We start from the raw sequence: 22,066 nt of genomic DNA on the forward strand, positions 1-22,066 counted from the left end.
TTTGAAAGATCTTGAGGCTGAAAATCCTGTATCTCTCTCTCTTCTGCAACTGACTCTCACACACATGCATAATTATACCATTGTTTGTCCCAAAAACTAAAATCAGAAAATGAATCCCGTTACTGTGGACTCAATTAGCGTGAGCGCCGCCGCGGCCACACAATGAGGGAGAACAGATCTCACTTGTGCTCAATCAATCCATTCATGGGTCCCCATGGCAACCATCGCAGTGGAAATCAAATACATTAATGGGAACATCCCCAAAACTGTCCGACCCAGGGTCTGCCCCCCCAAACTAGAGAAGACTGCATTAACCAGTGGGCTTTGCGTGGAAAATGATCTTCTGTACATCGACGTATTCTGTAGCAACAATCATCAGCAGCACAATATGGATGGGTGGCGTTTTTTTTTATTTGTCCAGTTTATTTTAAGAATTTAGTACAGATAATTACACAGACCAAACTTTAAACTACAAGTCAGTGATTACTTTTCTCCAATCATTTTAGAGAAATTGCCATCTTTAAGAACAATTAATAGAATTACACTTTGACATTAGAACAACGTTAAATGCACTAGCCCTTTAGTCCCACAAGAAGCAATAAAAAAGTTACTCCTCAACAAAATAAAAAAATACATTTGATATCACTTTCTAGTATGAATGCTTCTTTGACTCATGTTAGATTCACCTGGTAGAACTGGGCCAATGCTCTATAGTATTCAATAACCTCATGTAACAGGCAACTTCATCCTGAGTTCAACTAGACTGCACTCTCACTCTGTAATCTGCAGTGTGCTCAGGGGCACATGGACAAAACACTGTCAACAACATCAGATAGCACATTTACAGAAATGTCCCATTTCATTTAACAGAAGGAAGATAGGTGACACAACGCTCAGGTTAAAGATCAGGATGGAGATCTTTAGATGAACCTTAGTGGGTTCGTCTGTCTTATCTTCTCAGGCCAGACGGGGGGGCCTGGGCATGGACTCCAGACCCTCATGTCCATTCTGACACCAAGTGAACATTTTGGAAAATGGCAACAGAATAGAGTTTAACCTGAAAACGACTTATATTTGACATGAAGCAGGGATATTATACAAACAATTCTGCAATATTAGTTCATGCTAATCCAAGGATTTAAGATGGCACATATTATTACAGTATCACTTAACTTGATTAGATATTGTATTATCCAGGAGGAGGGGCTGCTTCGGCACTAGAAATGATTTCCAATTGCCTGCCTCCAAATAGTTTTGCACCAATTTCAATAATACTAATACTTCAATAATACAGCCTGTGTGTTTATGTCCTCATAGGAGTACACAGGGTAGCTTTTGGAAACAGTATTCACCCCATATATACCATCTGGCCGTTTTTAGGGTATTGTATGGTATGCTGATACTTGGCTCTTGTGGTACTACTGAGCCCCCGGATAATATTAAATTTAAAATACTATTCAATCAGCTCAAGTATACAAAAAAACATGTATTTAACAACAAGGAAAAAGCCATTTTGAAACTTAAGAGATGAATTGAATGCCAATGGCATCACCTAGTGGACTGTATGGAAATGACGATACAAAGTAAACCAATCTCAATTTGGTATTGTAATTTGGAGCTTTTAAAATACAGTATGATGCATAACTATGGAAAATACAGAAAATACTGCCGTCAAGGGCTTCTGTATAATCTACCTACACTTTATTGAGGTAACTATTTACATTTAATTTGAGGTATGAAATACATGATGTAAATACAACGCAATAGATGAAGGTATTCCTAGTGTGAGATGCACTAGTGTGAGATGCACAAGTGTGAGATGCACTAGTGTGAGATGCACTAGTGTGAGATGCACTAGTGTGAGATGCACTAGTGTGGACAGGACATGTGACATCATAGCAGCCCAAACACGGTCATTGACTTCAAGTCAGGTTTGTAGTTTACACAATGTGTCAAACAAATAATTCAGTTCACATTTGGAAGGCCATATAGTTATATTGCATATTTGTTTTTTCTCTTTCAAACACGCACACAGGCAAATTACAATCCTGAAGGAGCAACCTAGAAACTGACACAGTGGTTGGATCTTTCAGAGTTCAGTTTACACCCGCACATTGTGTATCACAGAAAACATGTTTTTAATGGACACTGGGGAGGGTTAGGGTAACCTAACCCTAGATAGGGTGGACCCAGAATTTACTGAGCTGGGTGTCAACCCCCCCCCCCCCCTCTCAGAATACATTAGCAAGAACGGATTACGCCAATAACAACTATGATTCATACTATTCAGTTTTAGGCAGTACTCCTGCTAAAATGATACAATTTGGGTGATACAATTATTAAGTTGTACGATACATAAAGAATTCTGTGCAGTCCTGCCGTCGACTACATCGCTCAATGTTCCTTTGTCCTTTTATAAAAATAAAAAAAAAGATGTGATAGCTTTGCACATTATCTTATAAGGAAGTATTAAAGGGACCATGTATAGGATTAGTCAGGCATTAAACCCTTTAAATTGCTAATAAATGAACAAAAAAAGAAAAGACTGCGTTGGCAAGTGCTGAAAAAACCTGCCCACAAACCAATCATTGAAAAGAAGTCGGCATAATGGTCTCTGAAGAGCGAGCGAGCGAGCGAGCGAGCGGGAGAGAGAGTGGTAAACCACTCCAAGGCCTCAACAGAAATGTAGTTGCCACCAGAGACAAGCTAATTTATATGAAATGGGGGTATGATCATGGAAACCTTTACGAAAGCTTCCACAAACATGTCCAGTGTGGTTGTCGGTGTGAGTGGCTCCTAGAACGGCTCTTTGAGCTTCATGCTCCCGTGCAGCGAGTATGAAGAGCACTGCAGCGTGGCCCTGATGGTCATGCCCTGCTGCTGTACCAGCCCATTGAGCGCTGCAGGGCCTTCTCCCAGCTCCGAAGGACCGCCTCGTACTCCGCACTCACCACCCCCAGCTCGGTGCCGCTCTGGGCCGCCTGTCGGGGCACGAACATCTGGTCAGCGGTGTGGAGCCGCTTCAGCTCCTCCTTGTCCTTCCAGAATCCTGCCGGGACAGAGGACGCCATTAGAGAGGGCGACTTTAAGGCAGTCTGCCATCTGTGTGGGCAAAGCCAATGCAAATTTCAGAGTCATTGTGCAGGCAGCGCTAATGTGTGTGTGTGTGTGTGCGTGTGTGTGTGTGTGCGTGTGCATTTGCGCGTGCTCATGTGGCTCATCTCGGTGAGTGCTACTCCGGTGCTGGATGGAATGCCGTGTGTGCACCCGCTACTTGGGCTGAGCTGGCTGTCGCTCTGCATGGTTGACGTCGTTGTGTGAATGAATGTGTTTATGAATGGGTGAATGTGAGGCAATATTGCACAATATTGAACGCTTTGAGTGGCCGCTGGTTGGAAAAGCACTGTATAAATATAGTCCATTTAACATTCACAAACATCGCTTCCGCCAGAGCCAACGGACCGGACTCTGATCATTAAGTATAAATTAGTAGGCATTACTTTGAAAGCTGTTTAGCCATGGACAAAGCCAGGCTACGCCAAGTGGCGGACCAACTCAACCGAGTCTCTCCGTCCGGTGTCTCCCGCCCCACTCCCTGCATGCATCACAGGCCGCGGCAGATCCTTGTGTGACTGGACACGTTGAGACGTGACATATAAGTCGACATATAAACAGGAGACTCCACCGGTTTTTCTACCTCTACCTCACCGTTACTATTGTGGTGAAAGCCAACACTGTGCTGATGCTTTGACTGTGGAGAGTCATGTGGTGGTGAGGCGAAAGGTTCCAGCCGAAAGGATCTGGTTTCCTACCCAAATGTCTGCAACCCAGGTTGTATTCACCGTTGTGCTCAGATGCCTCTTACTGTTCATTAATTACGTGATGTAAGTCGCTTTTCCCGAGTGACAAAATCAGGCATAGTCGGACAGAAATCCCAGCAGCAAGCTGAACTTGCCTTCATCAGACTGAGGTCACAAGTGTGACCTCATTGTTCTCCTGTTACACAAACTGATATCCACGGGTCCAAGAATGCCGGATTGGAAGAGTGTGGAAAGTAGTTATTTTAACCCTTTCTACAGTGCTTTTCTGCGTGTCTTTGGTACTCATGACATGGTTGTGCTCTATCGGATAAGGGCTAAAAATTAGGAAACGTAGGACGTTGGTGCGAAACATGAATCAAGTATTCATGTATTAACATGTGTGCGTCTGAAGTTGACACATACCCACTCCCAGTCCGGCCACAAAGGCTGCCCCGCGGCAGGAGATCTCGTGGTGGACGGGTCTGGCCAGCTTCTGACCAATCAGATCGGTGGTCAGCTGCATGACAAAGTCATTAGTGCACACGCCCCCGTCCACACTAAACACATGCACACACACACACACACACACACACACACACACACACACACGAGAAGAAAGAGAAAATACAGAGCGTTAAGGAGTCTTAATGTAGTGCATGTAACAGTATCAACGTATAGAGTCTGACCCATAATGTATCGTCTGTCTGCCTGTAACATCATCGCTCTGTGGATTTGTATGATGCACGTAATGTATTGACAATAAAACTGAAATTGCATTAGCAGAGGAAGCAGACATTCCTCACAGGGAAACTACTTAGTGATTCCCCGTGGTGAGCTGCTATAAATGGACGCCCGGCAACCGCTCGGAGAAGGGCTGCACACAAGCTTTGCTCCATACCCACGATTGGAAAAGGGCGATATCATGAAAATTTGTAGTTTAACAGCCTTTTGTGTATTTGTGATTCGTTTTCTAGTGGTGCAGGGGTGGGTTGGACGTGTGGCTGTGTTGGTCATGGAAACCAGGGCCTCTTTAAAGCGCGTTTGAACCAAAAGGTCCACCGTACCGGATCTTAGTGACGGGAATGCAGGTCTCTCTCAGCATGGTCTGGTAGAGCTGACGGACACTGAAACACAACAAAGTAAATGGTGAATGGACTGCATTTATACAGCGCCTTTCTAACCAGTGGCCACTCAAAGCACTTTACAATGTTACCTAACATTCACCCATTCATTCACACATTCACACACCGACGCCGGAGTCAACCATGCAAGGCGACAGCCAGCTCGTTGGGAGCAGTCAGGGTGAGGCGTCTTGCCCAGGGACACCTCGCTCACTCAGTCGGGGATTGAACTAGCAGCCTTTCTGTTTCCAGCCAACCCGCTCCACCTCCTGAGCCCCATGCCGCCCCCCAGTACCATCGACCAAGACCGGAACAACCTGAGCAGTCTAGGTACAGGCTACAACTCACAGCCTTACAAAGAGCACATGGCCACGACCATTCACCTGAAGGCTACGGACTCCAGGATGGCTCGGACCAGGTGGCACTTGTTGGTGGATGGTGTGAGACCCATGAAGGAAGCACAGGCTGTGGGGTCATTGAGTGGAGCCTGTAGCAATCAAGAGGATGGAATGTTATTTAAAAAAAAAAAAAAAGATGTATACAAAAAAAAACACAAGTCAATCGCCTGTAGATAAATGTAACCTCCTCTATACAGGGAGCCCTTTTACTTTATTTATTTTTTTTGATGTGAAGCGCATTGGGTCCTACGAATGCTCTATACAAGACGGTTTTACTATTATTACATCAACATGTGCACACATCAGTGCATGCTAGGATTAGGTATTGTACATGATCGACAGAAAACAGACTTACACAGGCGACCACACAACACGGAGCAGAAAGGGAAGAGACAACAAGACCATGTTAAAGAAACTAAAATAAGAGACAACATGAAAAACTCAGACGAATACAAGGGCACTAATGGACATCATATTTTCACAGTTAAATTGATGAAAAGGACTTAAGACAGTTCTGTTTCTGATAAATTATATTTGCACTCGATATATAGTTATCAGTGTGATGTTGTTAGATGAAACTGAAAACAAAAACCCGCAAGATAACCCTGATCAGAGTCTGACACACACACACACACACACACACACACACACACACACACACACACACACACACACACACACACACACACACACACACACACACACACACACACACACACACACACACACACACACACACACCTGTAAGCCGCTGAAGGACGGTACGAAGCACACCCCGTCAGAGTCGGCCACGCTGTAAGCCATGGCGCTGGTCTCCTGGACATCAGAGAACAGCTCTGGAACCACATCACCGAGCTGTCAGCCTCTCACACTCCGCCTATTAAATCTCCTTTCTGTCACCTTACCGCCACCTTACCGTCAGGTCATTGAGTGGACTGTTACCCAAAGAGATTAACAATGGAGAAAAGGTTTGGAGCTTCCAGACAGCCTTCTTAAACCACCCTACATTCTAGTCCTTTAGTGGACTGCTATCCAAAGAGACAAACACTGGAGATAGTGTTAGGGGCGTCTTGCCCAAGAAGGCCTCCCAGGTAGTCTGTGCTGACATGTGGGGCCCCATCCCTTTAATCTGTATACAAATAACAAGATTGGACCCTTTCAAACCACGTGCAATGCTGCCCGAAAGTCCAAACCTGCGTGCAGTTGATAAACCGATCCTTCCATATGACTTCTGTGGAGAGCAGAATCGTCCGAATACCAGGTATCGATTGAACAGAAATGTGCAAATTGTTGTCATAATCTTCGTTCTGTGATGTTTATAACGTTTCGCTTGTCAGTTATTAAAGGCCCACTATGCAACTTTTTTAGCCAAAATTACATTAAGTATGCAGGTTGAGAGTTATGCTGATGGTTCTGCATCCATTTCTGGGTCGATTGGTGGGTGTTTCATTTTCCCATGTGGCCTCTACAGTGAAAAAGCGCACATGCAACTTGATGTGTTCCGACCGAGGGCTTCCGGATGTGACGCGACGGAAGTATCCTCGAAAATGTAGTCTGATTGTAGTTTCGAAAATGCTTTACGGCACAGACACACACCCAAAGCTGGCACCGGCTAGATATAAACAGCCAGTTGCGAGGCAATTTGGCTTGATTTACCTTAATATAACAGGCTAGGAGTCATTGCGATGGTTCCATTATACATTTTTGTTCGATTGTTCGTTGTTTCAACTCCCCCTTGCGCATCATGGCGAAGAAAATGAATATGTTTCTGCCGGGTCTCGCGAAGTAACGAATTGCTTTGCGGCACAGACCCCCAAACACGGAACCGGCTCGATATAAACACAAGTAACTAAGGGATTGTTACATTCATCATAGATCAGCCGACTAAAAGAGACAGAGAAACCCAATGTCGGAGGAACAGAAGAAGAGAAAGGGGAGACTGACCGACAGAGAGGCCAGACACGAGTAAACGTTGGGCAAGCTTTTCAGGAATAGCGTGAACTGAAAGCAAAAGAAGACTTCAAATCAGACTCCGACTTGGCCGTGTTGCTTTTGAAATTGAAAGTACCCTTGGGTGAACTTTGTCCTCGTGGTATTCTTGATGTTGATAGTCTCTGTACAAATGTGTTTGCTCAACCATTTTGTTGTGAGCCCTGTAAAAATTGTTTTCTCGACCGTTTTCTTGTGAGCCCTGTATGTTTCTAGCTTGCTTGTGTGGTGAGACGCAGGGGCAGAGCCCTTTGTAATGATCAGGGCCGTCACAGCCAATGGCTTGCGTCTCCACCTTATTTATTCTGAGGTAGCTTTTTGTGTCGGGAGGTGCCACAATTTGTCTCCTCGTTATTTCCTGCTACGCCCCTCCAGGCCACTTGCTACCGGTATGTACGCGTGCTTTCCCTATGGACGCTCTGGCTGATTTGTTTGGCATGGTGATTTACTTTTTCACACTGGTCGCTTTGCAGCGCTTGTGCCTGTTGCTTGCTGGTGCCTGCTGGTGCCCTGCCTTGGTTGGTGATGCGTGCAGGTTGTTGATCGCGTAACAGTCTCGGTGTGGATTCCAACCGAATGCTAACATTCAGCGGTGCGCTGTGAGCCGCTGGCTTAAGTAGGAAGTTCCCAACTTCCTGGTAGGTATCCCTTATTTTATATCGCTATTGTTTTTAGAATTATGTTTAGCACTAACGGGGTGACCTGTATGGCTTCTAGGTACTGCCGATTGTGTCGTTGCCGACTGCTGTTTTTGCCACCCGTTGTTTACCACCAAAGCTGCCCAACTGTCCTGGGCTAGCCTGGAGGATAGCGACGAAGACGCCAACGACCACTATCTGAACGTGATCTGTCTGTTGACTTGTCCTTGTGTGTTTCCACCTGTCCGTGTCGCAACTAGTGTGTGTCGGTGTGTGTGTTTGTAGAGTGTTGGCGAGTGCGTGCGTGTTTGTCCTGGGCTAGCCTGGAGGATAGCGACGAAGACGCTAACGACCACTCTTTGAACGTGATCTGTCTGTTGACTTGTCCTTGTGTGTTTCCATCTGTCCGTGTCGCAACTAGTGTGTGTCGGTGTGCGTGTGTGTGTGTGTGTGTGTAGAGTGTTGGCGAGTGCGTGCGTGTTTGTCCTGGGGAAGTGTTTGGTTTAATTTGGGGGATTCTGTTTATGGTTTGTTTTGAGCCCTGCTTCTGTTAAGCCACTGGCAGGAGGCCTTTTTTTATAGCTGCGGATAACCAGTGGGCTATCACGCATGTTTAAGATCCTTTTTGGCCTGGTTTGTGTGTTTGTGTTATATTTTGTTTTCTTACTCATTTCCTTTTTGTGAATTACATTTTGTGTAGTTGTGTTTATTGTTTTGTTTGGTCGTTTGTATCTGCCCTCATCTCTCTTTTGTTCCTTCGTTTCCAGGCGCTGAGTGCCCACCGCAGGGAGGCAACTAGATCCTTTAGGTGGTGGTGCCCCCTTCCCGAGTGTGGTTTCACGTGTGTCCTCTTGGAATTTCTCTTTTATCATTTTGATCCTGTGTGTATGTGCGAGCACGAGTGACTGGTTGGTGTTTGTGTCTCCCCCCTCCGTCTCCTGGTATCTTGCCCCCTGCTGGTAAGCCTCAGCCCTAACCATCCTGTCTATCCCCTACATACCAATTGATTTCATTTATCCTGTTTTTTTACATGTGGAACACGCATGTTTTAGTTAATAAAAACAACCTATTTTTGGAACTTCGTCTCTGGTGCCGTCAGTCAAACGAACGTGTGTGCTATATAATTGTTTGGATTTAATTGATTAGTATATCCCTGGGTGCAATCCCTAGGGTGGCGTTGTCGGTTAGCTTGTTTTTTTCCCCTAATGCCACATTTGGCGTTGTCGGCAGGATCGACTTTCTAAAAACACCAGAGGCGTATGTTCCGATATTTATAGGTTGTACTTTACTTATTTATTTTTTTTCTCCCTTCACTTCAGGCATTTAAATTGACCTTTCTCTCTGTCTGCGTGAGTGTATGTTGGCAAAAACAGCAGTTGTCTTGACCGTCGTAGCAGTTGGCTGCTGTGCTCCTTTTACAGTGGACCAGGCACAGGTAAATCATAGTTTAGCCATGAATATAGAAGAGCTACAAGAGCTGAGGGAATTGGTGGCACAGCTTAAAGCAGATAATGAGAGATTGAACCTAAGACCGAATCCAGCACCTTCGGGCGATGCCTTACTTGCTGAGCCTGGGGCCTCTGTGGCAGAGAGATTGGTGTTCGTCCCCCGTGATAGAAAGTGTCCCATGTTTAAAGGAAAGTCAGGGATTAAGGTAAATGAATGGATTGAAGAGGCAGAGGCATGCATGCGGGTACGTCACCTTTCTGTGAATGATCAAGCTTTCTTTCTGTTTGATCAGTTAGAAGGGGAGGCCAGAGAGGAGATAAAGTATCGCCCGAGCACCGATAGAAATGATCCCAAAAAGATCAAAAGTATTCTCCGGGAATTGTACGGATGCTCTCAGTCTTATGTAGCCCTGCAAGAGGCTTTCTTTTCGAGGAAGCAGCAGGATGGTGAAACCTTGTTGGAGTTCTCTTTGGCTTTGATGAGTATTATGAATAGAGTAAAGCATCGTGCACCCGATGGTTTGGTGAATGCTGAGGTTTTGTTACGCGATCAATTCTCTGAGCATGTTATCGATGGTGCTTTGCGGAGGGAACTTAAGCAGCTTATAAGACGCCAGCCAACCATGACCATGCTAGAGCTCAGAGCAGAGGCTATTAGGTGGGAGCACGAGGGCATGCCGGGTGGCGCGAGGGGTCGCAGTCAGTCTGTTCCATCCATACATGGTGTCCAGTATGCAGTGCATGGTGGTCATATGCCCGTTTCTAGCAGCTCCACAGAGGGGTCTGAACTATCAGAGCTAAAGGACATGTTGAGACGTCAACAAGAGCAGCTTAATCAACTGTCCCAGAGTGTTGCCACGTTACAGCGCCCTTATCAAAGGCCTCGTGGCAACCCCATTATATGCAGGCGGTGCCAACAGCCTGGCCATTTTGCCCAAGATTGTGACGGGCCAAGGGTTCCTCCTCATGCCCAGGCCTTCTCGGCAAACCACCCTAGGAGCAATGGACAGTTTTCACCTCGTCCGTCGGTGGGAAACTAGCACCCACCGAACTGCAGAGCCAAAGTTCTGGTGGGGGGTTGCCTGGCTCGAGTAACGTGTCCGTCGGATCTAGCTTAATCTCATCATGTCCCCATTTAGATGTACTCATTGGTGGGGTCCCGGTACCATGCCTAATAGACACCGGGTCAATGGTGTCTACCGTCACCGAGACCTTCTTTTTGAATCACTTTGAACCCTGGGGCTCTGACCGTCTGCGCTCTTGTCAATGGCTACAGCTCCGGGCAGCCAATGGGCTGAGCATACCCTACGTCGGCTATTTAGAACTGGATGTTGAGCTTTGTGGAAAGTCCATAGCACAGTGCGGTGTTCTGGTTGTGAGAGACCCACCTGGGGGGATTGGCCTCCAGGCACCTGGTGTGCTCGGCATGAACATTTTGAATAAATGCTACCATGAGCTTTTTGGGCAGCATGGTCTGGCCCTCTTCGGACTGCCCTCTGTCTCTCAGGCTCATGGTGCTGTTGCTGAGGCTCTACAGCGGTGTCATTTTGCAGAAACTCATCCCATAAGGCCAGGGAGGGTCAAAGTCCGTGGAGGCCGAGCCCATCGTATCCCGGGTGGCACTATGGTTATGGTAGCTGCTACATGTTCAGCACAGTTTTCCGACACCTCGGTATTGTTTGAGCCCACGGACAGAGGACTTCCTGCGGGCTTGTTGGCCTCGCCATCTCTGATCCGGGTGAGCCGTAGTACTAGCTACATACCGATAGTTAATGTGGGCACGGAAGATGTGTTACTGTATCCTCGCACCGATTTGGGAAGTTTGTGTTGTGTGCAAGTGGTGAGTTTGCCCGCAAGTGTCACCGAGGTCAACACTGTGATGGCCACTGTTGCCTCCCAGATGGTTACATCATCAGTACCATCCCAGATTGAGGAAATTGACCTCTGTCTTGGAGGCTTCAGACCAGGAAAGGGTCCGGAATTTGCTACAGCGGTTCAGCGGAATCTTTGCCTCCCATGATGGGGACCTGGGTTGTACTAACCTCCTCTCTCATCAGATTCCACTAGTCGATGAGGCGCCAGTTCGACAACGATACAGGCGTATCCCCCCATCGGAATATGAGATGGCTAAGGCTCATATCAATTTATTGATGGAGGCACAAGTTATCACTGAGAGTTGTAGCCCATATGCGTCCCCTATAGTGTTGGCCCGAAAGAAGGATGGTAGTCTCCGCATGTGTGTTGACTACCGCCAACTAAACGCGAAGACACGCAAAGACGCTTTCCCTCTTCCTCGCATCGAGGAGTCCCTCGATGCATTGACAGGAGCCCACTGGTTCTCTACTATGGACCTAGCCAGCGGGTATCACCAGGTCCCTGTTGCGGTGGGTGATCGTGCCAAGACGGCCTTCTGTACACCTTTCGGCCTTTTCGAATGGCAGCGAATGCCATTCGGCCTTTGTAACGCGCCAGCAACCTTTCAAAGGTTGATGGAAAGGATTTTTGGGGACCAGCAATGTCAAACCTTGTTGTTGTACTTGGATGACATTGTGGTCTTTTCTACTTCTGTTTCCCAACACCTGGAACGTTTGGAACTTGTTCTGGGGCGTTTGCAGCATTAGGGCCTTAAGGCCAAGTTGAGCAAATGTGCATTTTTCAAACAGGAGGTTGGCTACCTCGGTCACGTCATTTCGAGTCAGGGGGTGGCGACAGACCCTAAAAAGATTGAGGCAGTGGCTAGTTGGCGTTGCCCTAGCACCGTCTCGGAGGTGCGTTCTTTCTTGGGGTTCGCCAGCTACTACCGCCGGTTTGTGGAGGGTTTTGCCAAGGCGGCGGCCCCCCTCCACAAGCTGGTGGCGGCGCTGGGTGGCACTAAATCAAAGCGAGGCCCGGGCCAAAGTTTGCTGTCCCATTGGTCTGAAGAGTGCCAGCAAAGCTTTGATGCCCTAAAGAGAAAGCTGACCACGGCCCCTGTCCTTGCCTACGCCGATTTCAGCTTGCCATTTATCTTAGAAGTGGATGCGAGTTACAGCGGATTAGGGGCTGTTCTATCTCAGGAACAGGGGGGGAAGGTGCGCCCTATAGCTTATGCCAGCCGTGGTCTTAGGCCCACTGAGCGCAACTACAGTTCTATGAAGTTGGAGTTTGTCGCGCTCAAGTGGGCCCTCACCGAAAAGTTTAGGGAGTACCTGTTGGGGCAGCGCTGTATTATCTTTACGGACAACAATCCCCTAAGTCACCTGTCTACTGCAAAACTAGGAGCATTAGAGCAGCGCTGGGTTGCCCAGATGGCTCCATTCGACTACGAGATCAAATATCGCTCCGGCAGACAGAACCGCAATGCGGATGCTCTGTCGAGGCAGAACCCCTCGGACCATCCTGTTTTGGCGGATTTGGCCCTGGGCACGACCCTTCCAACTGCCTTACAGCAAGTTGAGCAGGCACAGCCAGTAACGCAGGTGGTTCAAGCGGTGGTTACGGCGTTCCCTGATAACAAAACCTCCCATTTGCACTCTAGTCAGGAACAAGATCCTGTCTTCCAGGAGGTTGTGCCACATTGGAGGCGAGGTGTTAAACCTGGGCCTGCTGAGAGACAGCGAATGTCCAAGTCGGCATTGGTTCTCTTACGCCAGTGGGACCGACTAGTGGAAAGGGAAGGTGCCATATACCGTAGGGTGTTTCGTTCAGACGGAGCAGAGGAATATTTCCAACTGTTGCTTCCTGCTAAGTTGAAGTCTGATGTTCTGACCCAGCTACATCAGGAGCATGGCCACCAGGGGGTGGAGCGCACCTTGGACTTGGCCCGCAAACGGTGCTATTGGCCCGGGATGTCCTCCGATGTGGCTCGTTGGTGCCTTGAGTGCGAGCGATGTCAAACTGGGTGCAATCCCTAGGGTGGCGTTGTCGGTTAGCTTGTTTTTTTCCCCTAATGCCACACTTGGTTACAGCCATATAAACACCTTTGTTTCCATTGGTGTTTTGCTGTTCGTCTGTCTCGTCCCCCAGATACAGACTGAATCCCCGAATCCAGGTTCTTGTTTATTTAGATTATTATGTTGGCCAACACTCTCACACTGATTGTTCTGTTCAACCTAAGATAAAACAATTATAATCTAGGATATAAATTCTCCCCGTCAACTATAAAAAGGATGGCTTTATGTTTATTGCAATACAAATACACCATTTTAAAAATGTATAACCTTGCCTACACTTTATGAACATTTACTTCGGACATGGCTCCAAGCATTCGCCGGCTTCTTTGAAAACAAATGCACATGGCTCGCGTAGAAGTGCATGGGGAAGGGTCGTCAACGAGTTGTTACGAGCGACAGAGTTGTAAAATATCTACTACGAAGCTGTAGGGGTGCTGTGTAGAGAAATGTGCGTGCCAAAACCAAGAAAACAGCGAAGAAATTCCCGAAGTTGCATAGTGGGCCTTTAAGAACGGTTATTCCTTCAGGTCCAGAAAAATTCTTGAATTACATTTTTTTATCGTTGATATGGACGCTGCTTTTGCTGAAAAACAAACATGGCTGAGATTCATTTTATTCTCAGTTCAAATTGCAATATTATGATTTTTCCCGTATTGAAATGCGAGAAATTAGCCCTTCATAGTCATAATCAGTGGTTGCATATTATGTGTATCTGTTGGTTAACTGCTTGTTTTACATGCAGATGTAGTGTTTTGAGGGGTTTTAAATAGGGGTAGGCGATATTCCATTTAGGAAATATCCAAAATGATTATTACACAACAAGAATTCCAACATGGGAAAACAATGAGCTACATTTTTGTTCGGAATACACGATGACCACCCCCAGTTATTGTATAAATCCATAAGTGCTTGTTTACGACCTATGGCCATGATTTAATTTCTTCAAGCATATATCCTGTATTTAATACATGAACAAGTAATATGCACACAATGTTCTGAACAACCCCAAAATAATCATCCTTGGTTCCTGTGATAGGAGCGGGACGCTGTGATGAGGAACATTAACGTTACACAATGTAAGAACAGGTCAGAACGTTAGGTCAGAACCTAGTGGATCAGAACCTAGTTGATCACTACCTAGTTGGTCAACCAATTAACCGAGAGACTCAAGATGTCACAGAGTGATTCCGAGGTCCCCCCCGGTTGAAACGGCCAAGTGTCCATCTCGTGGTTACGAATTTAGATTAATTTCTAGCAGCGGCTTGTGGTTCAATGGAGCATTTGATGACGCTTGCCTGCTGGTGACATAATGACCGTTCTAGGTGATCTGTGGTACTTGGACACATCTGCTCTCTGCAGAGGTCAATGGGAAGGATTGGCGTATGAACTGCATGCAAAATTGGACTGCACGCAGTTTGAAGGGTCAAATTGTGTTGTTTGTACGCACACTGATGAGATCGTGTAGAGTGGAACCCAGGGCCTTTAGGCCAAGGGGTTGAGACAAAACCCTGGCAGCTCCTGGCCATCCTGCCCGTGTTGTCAGTCACCCCCAACACACCAGTGATGGTACTCACCCAGGCCCTGAGCCCATTTGATGGCGGTGCCCGTGTCGGCCGCGTTGCCCTCCGCCAAGTACACAACCTCCTCTCCTATCTTCCACCCCACCAACGGATACAGCCCTAGCAGAGTTGCGCGCACACACACACACACACACACACACACACACACACACACACACACACACACACACACACACACACACACACACACACACACACACACACACACACACACACACACACACACACCTTGAGATAACTATATTTATACATTATTTCTGTTTCGTTTCCATCTTATGTGAGGTTACCTGCTACCGATGTATGTGGTTTGCTGCCGGTGTTGATGTCGACGAAGGCGCCCGTTCCCATGGTGATGTTGACATTGCCCACATCAAAGCAACACTCACCATACATGGCCGCCTGCTGGTCGGCAATCTAACACAATAGGAATGCGTGATAATTTTTTTGAATCCATGCAATTTATTATCCAGGCCCTAATTGTATACAAGTAGAAACAACAATACACATACAAATACATAGTTCTTTCATTTGCAGTATTCATTTCAAACTGAGAAAGTAGTAAAAGTTCTGGTACCAAAAAGTATATTCTTCACTTTTGGTCGCCTTTGCAAAGTTGAGAGGTAATAATTAACAGGAGGAGTTCAGCTAACAGGACGGCTTATTATTAACAGGACGTGCCAAACAGCAGCAATCTGGGTCAGGGGTTTATCAGTACTTGTTTGGTTTTTTCCACAAAAGGCTAAATATTTCAACAAATTCCAGACATAACAGACAAACTTTCAATTAGCATATCTGAGGTATTTAAACATGTATTTTTGCCAGGAAGTGGCCTGATTTAACTCACAACATTGGATTTACACGTTCAGGTCCAAAATATGACTCACCAGAGCCATTATGGGTATGGAGACACCGAATATAGAGGAGTGTGTGGATCCAAAGCTATGGCTGTATGGATAGAAGGGACACACACAATTGTATCTGCTGATCGACTTTCACTTTTTATCTTCAATCTTCAAAAATTGTGTTAAAATAATGTACTGCCCACAAGAAGGGCTATGCCGGTCTAGCTAGAAGCAACCTGTGTTCTTGATTTCTACGGTGATGCTTCAGTAGGACATAGACCACGCCACCTAGACTCTTCGTAGCCCCGCCCTCCCACTCCTCCTACTAATTGTATGTTGTACGTCCTGGTACTTAATGTAAACCCTCATATTTAGATTTGTAGCATCTTATCCTAGCTATCTTTGTTGTATATGGGGAAAGGGTTAACTTAGCGATTGTTATTGCTTGACACTTTGTTCTATGAACATCCTTACTGCACCGACATCCTTCTGACAAATGTACTTATTCTAAGTCGCTTTGGACAAAAGCATCTGCTAAATGCCCTTAATGTAAATGTATGCCCGCACTATATCAGCTTAATATAAAAACACTCAAGAAATACAAGTCTTGTCTCATGACAGACGAGCTTTACAACAGTGCTGTAACAAACTATTGTTATAAGATATGATTAAATACAAACTGCTTACTCACATTGTATCTTCCACTTTGGGGAGAATGGAAAATGGTAGTGACAACATAGAGAAGAGTGGGCCACTCCAGCACATCTACAAACACAGGAATTATAGTCACACAGTAAAGTCATATACATCCTGTTACTCTGTAAACAACACACACACACACACACACACACACACACACACACACACACACACACACACACACTAGACCTGGTAGGGGTCAAACATCCCAGTGGAACTAGCATTAGAGTAGTCTGTGGCATGGACTTCACCTGAGGAGTCAAAAACAAAAGACAGTGTAAAACACAAGCCACAGTGTCGAAATACAAGACACAGACATGGTGTAAAATCACAGGTACAGTATGAAAACAAAGACGCATAGAAAAGGAGCAGTTCAGAGAGCAAAAACATTTGAGTCTTACCTGCATACCCTTCAAACACATGCACACACAGACACAGACATAAAGTACCATGAAATCCAAACTACTATAAGCCATGCGGTGGACTTACAAAGAAAAACGAAAAAAGTCTCATTTGGTAAGCACAGCACATGGTTCTCCCAAATGACTTTCAATGAACAGAACATAACACACAACATCTGCATGAAATGAGAAGAGCAACACCCTTGCTTCCTAGCAACTCAAAAATAATTGTAGACATATGAACAGCTTAGTTTGTATGCTTTGTGCACTCACACTCACTTTCGATAAGAAAGGGTTGGGTAAGTACTGAGAGTAAAGGCGAATGTACCCTTGGTGAGCTTGAAAAGAAGCCACGTGTCAATGGTCCCGAAGCAGCAGGTGTCCTCGGCCACGGCCTGGCGGAGCTGGAAGCAGAAGGTCATGAGACACGGCATGAGACACGGCATGAGACACGCCTTGAGACGCGGCATGAGACACGCCATGAGACACGCCATGAGGTACGCCATGAGACACGCCATGAGACACAGCATGAGGTACGCCATGAGACACAGCATGAGGTACGCCATGAGACACGCCATGAGGTACGCCATGAGACACACCATGAGGTATGCCATGAGACACGCCATGAGACACGCCATGAGGCACGCCATGAGACACGCCATGAGACACGCCATGAGACACGCCATGAGACACGCCATGAGACACACCATGAGGCATGCCATGAGACACGCCATGAGACGCACCATGAGACACGCCATGAGGTACGCCACGAGGTACGCCATGAGACACGTTACGAGACACGTTACGAGACACGCCATGAGGTACGCCATGAGACACTCCATGAGGTACGCCATGAGACACTCCATGAGGTACGCCATGAGACACTCCATGAGGTACGCCATGAGACACTCCATGAGGTACGCCATGAGACACTCCATGAGGTACGCCATTAGACACGTTACGAGACACTCCATGAGACACGCCTTGAGACACGCCATGAGACACGTTACAAGACACGCCTTGAGACACACCATGAGGCACATCATGGACACGTCTTGTGGGAGGGATTCTGAAGAAGCTGACAAGCTAATGATACCAAATCGTACTCTTTCGCTGTAGCCTCTTTCGCTGTAGCCTCGTAACAGTTGTGAAATGACACTCTGCGGTGGGCGGGGCTGAAGTGCAGAAGTCGGGGGAACTCCATCTTTGGGATCACCGTTGGATTCTTTATTCCCCATCATCTGATCTTTGTGACAGTGTAAAACTTCCCCCTCAAAGTCATGTGCTTTCATTGCGTCATTGGAGACGCTTGGTAAATGCGGCCAGTGTGCCATGATCATGCTCCGTTTATTAAATTAAATGTATGCAATGGTAAAAAAATAATGTTTTATTTTGATCTCATATGATATAGATAACGTTGTATTACTATTAGTAGATTGTAATGGTAGTAGCACTCCTAACCATGATGATTCATTCGCTGATTCACAAACGGCTGCTATGTTGCGTATCAACCACTGCTAACTTAAGGGACTGGTTGACCAACAGAGTGGCACGGCGTTATGGGTGGGCCTGACGGACCCAGGCCCACCCACTGTTCAACAGGCCCACCCAAAACTTTTATTAAAAAAATCAAAAATAAATAATATATATATATATTTAATTTACTGCACGGCTCTTTTCAATGCTGTGGAACGAAAGCGTCAAGGGAAGACGTCATGAATACAGACATTCCAAATCAGCACACTTGAGCCTCCGTTTTTTCAAAGGCGAGCAGAACAGCTAGTGCTCGTTTTACACCAAATGCAAGTTTTAGCCATTGGGGGACCATAGGCAGGCTAGGGGAACTCATATTTGTGTAAATTAAAAACGTTATCAAATCCCTGTTTACCTAATAAAAATGACTGACTAATATACTGTTATATTTTCTGTGCATAGTAGAGATTTTAATAACTTGATGCTCTTTAATATTTTGTTGCATTGTAAAAAGTTTTGTTGCATAGACGATCGCTCTCCTTGGCTCTGAACAAAGAAGAGCGCTTTTGGAATCTCAATTACGCATCATGCTTTAGCGCGTCACTTTATAGACATAAGGCCTATAGATAGACTGTAAAAGTTGTCAGGAATCGAATATTTCCCTCGTGGTTTAGATCTGCTCGTATAACATGAGACCGACTATTTCATAATTCTGTTGAATTGTGTCGCAAAAGACTGACTGAGATTCCAAAAGCGCTCTTCTTTGTTCAGAGCCAAGGAGAGCGATCGTCTATGCAACGAAACTTTTTACAATGCAACAAAATATTAAAGAGCATCAAGTTATTAAAATCTCTACTATGCACAGAAAATATAACAGTATATGAGTCAGTCATTTTTATTAGGTAAACAGGGATTTGATAACGTTTTTAATTTAAGGACCACCCACAATATGTCCTGACGCCGTGCCTGCAACAGACTACTGGCTCACGTCTCCAGGTCCACAAAACAAAGTTCACAGCCCGAGTCCGGAGTTGCAGCCAGCAGACGCGTGCCACAGACCTGTGTGCAGTGTGTGAGGGCCCAGAGCAGGCGGAAGGTGACTTGTTGGGGGGAGAACACCAGAACGCTGGCGGCCAGGAACCGCTTCTGTCTGGACACCAGGTAGAGCAGCGTCATCGCCCCCTGGACCGCCTGCGGAGAGACGGCGGGAGAACCGCCAGACGCTGCAATAACCAAATGACCACCACTTACCAACATGAGTCCTTCAACAGCAGATTTAGAGTGACATAAATTCAACCGATATTATCCCATATGCCATTTGGAGTGGACATTTTAATCCAAAGCCTCTTACCATGAGTGCATACCTACATACTCATGACGGATAGCCCAAGTGGGAATTGAATCCATAACCCTGGCAATGTTGATAGAATGCTTTACCAGTTCCTACTATAAATTGAAGGCCAATAAAGAAAATCATGAAACTTGCGCGCTCACCTTCATGGTGTAGGAGCCGTTCCAAGAAGTCACACTGTCAATGGCCCTGAGGTCCTGATAACTGATGAAGTTATGAAAAGGACGTCCAGTGGTTCTGGAGTAGTGAACGCACACAAGTGGTCAGGAAAGACACAAGACATGGAGGAAAATACACAATAGTGTTGTCTTAAAGTGGCATGGAATTATGGTGCAGTATATGTTGACATAATGCATAATATAGAATTATGGTTTAACTACACATGTATTAGCAAGTTGTGTAACATGGTCATTGCTGACACATAATCATCATCAATGTAGGCCAATTAATTGATTTTCTTACCTATCCCATGTCGTGAATGTCCCTCTTTGAGTGGCTATGCCCAGTGACACGATCTGGCTCATCTTCACACCTGCATCTGTTTGTGTACGTTTGTTTGTGTGTATATTTGTGTGTGTGTGAGTGTGTGTGTGTGTGTGTGTGTGTGTCATATCCACAGAGGCAAAACGAGTATAACAAGCAACTTAGATTCGGTGTATTGAATTACATGTGGAACAAAGCTGTACAAGTCGATAGCCAGTGTTACCTTGTACAGCCCCCTTGACGACCGCTATAAATCCATTAAATAGTTCCTCTGGATCCAATTCCACCAAGCCTGGTTCTGGATACAACAAGACAACCTGGAAAACACAAATTAGTCTCGGTTTTTCTGCAAGGCGATTTAGTTGCATGGATAAATAGCATGGAAGAAGGGAAATAATTCACTTTGCTGCTGCACGTCCCGCGGATCTTGGCACCCTTGTCAAATACATTACATCTTATTGTGGTTGTTCCTACGTCCACTGATAAGATGAAACTTTCTTTTTTAAATCCATTCCTTTGAGTAGCCATCTTCTGCAGCGACTACACTACACAAATCCACAAGTCCATGTGTGTTTACCCCCTGCCTGCAGTTCAGACGTTGCGTTGGACTTAGGACCTTGTATCACTTTATGCATTAAGCGGGTCTTCTGCTGGTCAACTGAGGTGACCCCGACATTAACTGAGGCTGTGGTCTGGAGGTGGAGTTGGTGGACTTCCGTGTCGAGAGTATTTAATCTACAGCACATATTTTGCTCGTAATTCCCGTTTGACAAGACTACGGTATTTAGTATGGAAGCATTTTTAGGACAATTGTCAAAAGAAAATGCAATTAAAAAAATGGATATTCAACTAATGCACTTATTTTTCTTATTTATCACTCTATGAACGAAGTTTGGATTCACAATAGAATGTAAAGAAAATACAATCATCATATTCACATATTCATTTTCCAAAATTTGGCCTCGCAATAAGGTGGTCAACATCGATATGCATTTTAAACGGTAATTTTTTTTATATTTGTCATTACATGAAAAGGTGTTTTTGAATCATGATTAAAATTATAAAGAAAACTTCCAATAAGCATTTGCGTTCGCTTTCATAGACCCTTCTCGACTTCCGTAGGAGTTTCCGTTATCTGAAAATATTTGAAGATCCCAAAGGGCAATGTCGTATTTGTATATAATTATTCCATAATTTGAAAAACGATATGGATATAGAGTGAGTGACTTTTTATCAGTAGACTCAATAGAGACTCAATAGAGATGCGCTCTTAGATGGGTGGTAGATACTAAACCTCTTAGATCAGTTATATGTAGGCCTACTGATTCTATGGCAGGTCTACAAAGTTTACAACAGATAATTCAATAGCCTACGTGAAGATTTGGTAATAGAGGCAAAGCAGCTTCTTTTAAATAATATAAGCCTTGGATTAGTTATTCAGTTCTGTTGGATTCCAGCCCACTATAGAATTTATGACAATGAAATTGCTGATAAATTAGCTAAAAAAGCACTGGAATTAGACCAAACAAATATTCAGGTTCCATTGGGGAAAGGAGATACTATATCATTAATTAAATCAGAGGTTATGTTAAGGTGGCAAGATGAATGGGAGTCAGAGAACTCAGCCAGATACTACCATAGGAACCAGAGCAGTGTTGGAGGGAAGATAATCACCTGAAAGGGGCTAAACAGGCATGAAGAAATTGTAATAACAAGGTTGAGATTAGGTCATACTGGACTTAATTCCACTCTAGCAATAATTGGTAAAAGTAACGGTGTATGCTCTGAGTGCAAAGTTTTAGAGGATGTTAATCATGTTTTTTCTAAATGTAAGAAATTTGACCAGCACAGGCAGAAATGGAAAGAACTGGATGAAGAAAATGACATTCACAATATTTTACAGGTGCAAGG

General features: G+C 45.4%; 1 protein-coding gene across 1 annotated transcript; it reads right to left on the reverse strand.

Moving 5' to 3' along the window:
* Positions 1–365: 365 nt before the first annotated feature.
* On the reverse strand, positions 366–20,954 carry gk5 (glycerol kinase 5). Its single transcript, XM_056596410.1, has 16 exons — positions 20,558–20,954; positions 20,379–20,472; positions 20,135–20,210; positions 19,816–19,909; positions 19,381–19,512; positions 17,177–17,252; positions 16,637–16,698; positions 16,440–16,513; positions 15,791–15,851; positions 15,194–15,320; positions 14,901–15,005; positions 6,061–6,155; positions 5,305–5,408; positions 4,865–4,924; positions 4,224–4,357; positions 366–3,049 (listed from the first exon to the last, which is right to left on the reverse strand). The coding sequence occupies exons 1-16, from the start codon at positions 20,681–20,683 to the stop codon at positions 2,868–2,870; spliced, it is 1,602 nt and encodes a 533-aa protein (XP_056452385.1). The 5' UTR covers positions 20,684–20,954; the 3' UTR covers positions 366–2,867.
* Between the last annotated feature and the right edge of the window lie 1,112 nt (positions 20,955–22,066).

The sequence above is a fragment of the Gadus chalcogrammus genome, chromosome 8, assembly GCF_026213295.1.
Source record: "Gadus chalcogrammus isolate NIFS_2021 chromosome 8, NIFS_Gcha_1.0, whole genome shotgun sequence".
In the NCBI taxonomy this organism is placed as follows: domain Eukaryota; kingdom Metazoa; phylum Chordata; class Actinopteri; order Gadiformes; family Gadidae; genus Gadus; species Gadus chalcogrammus.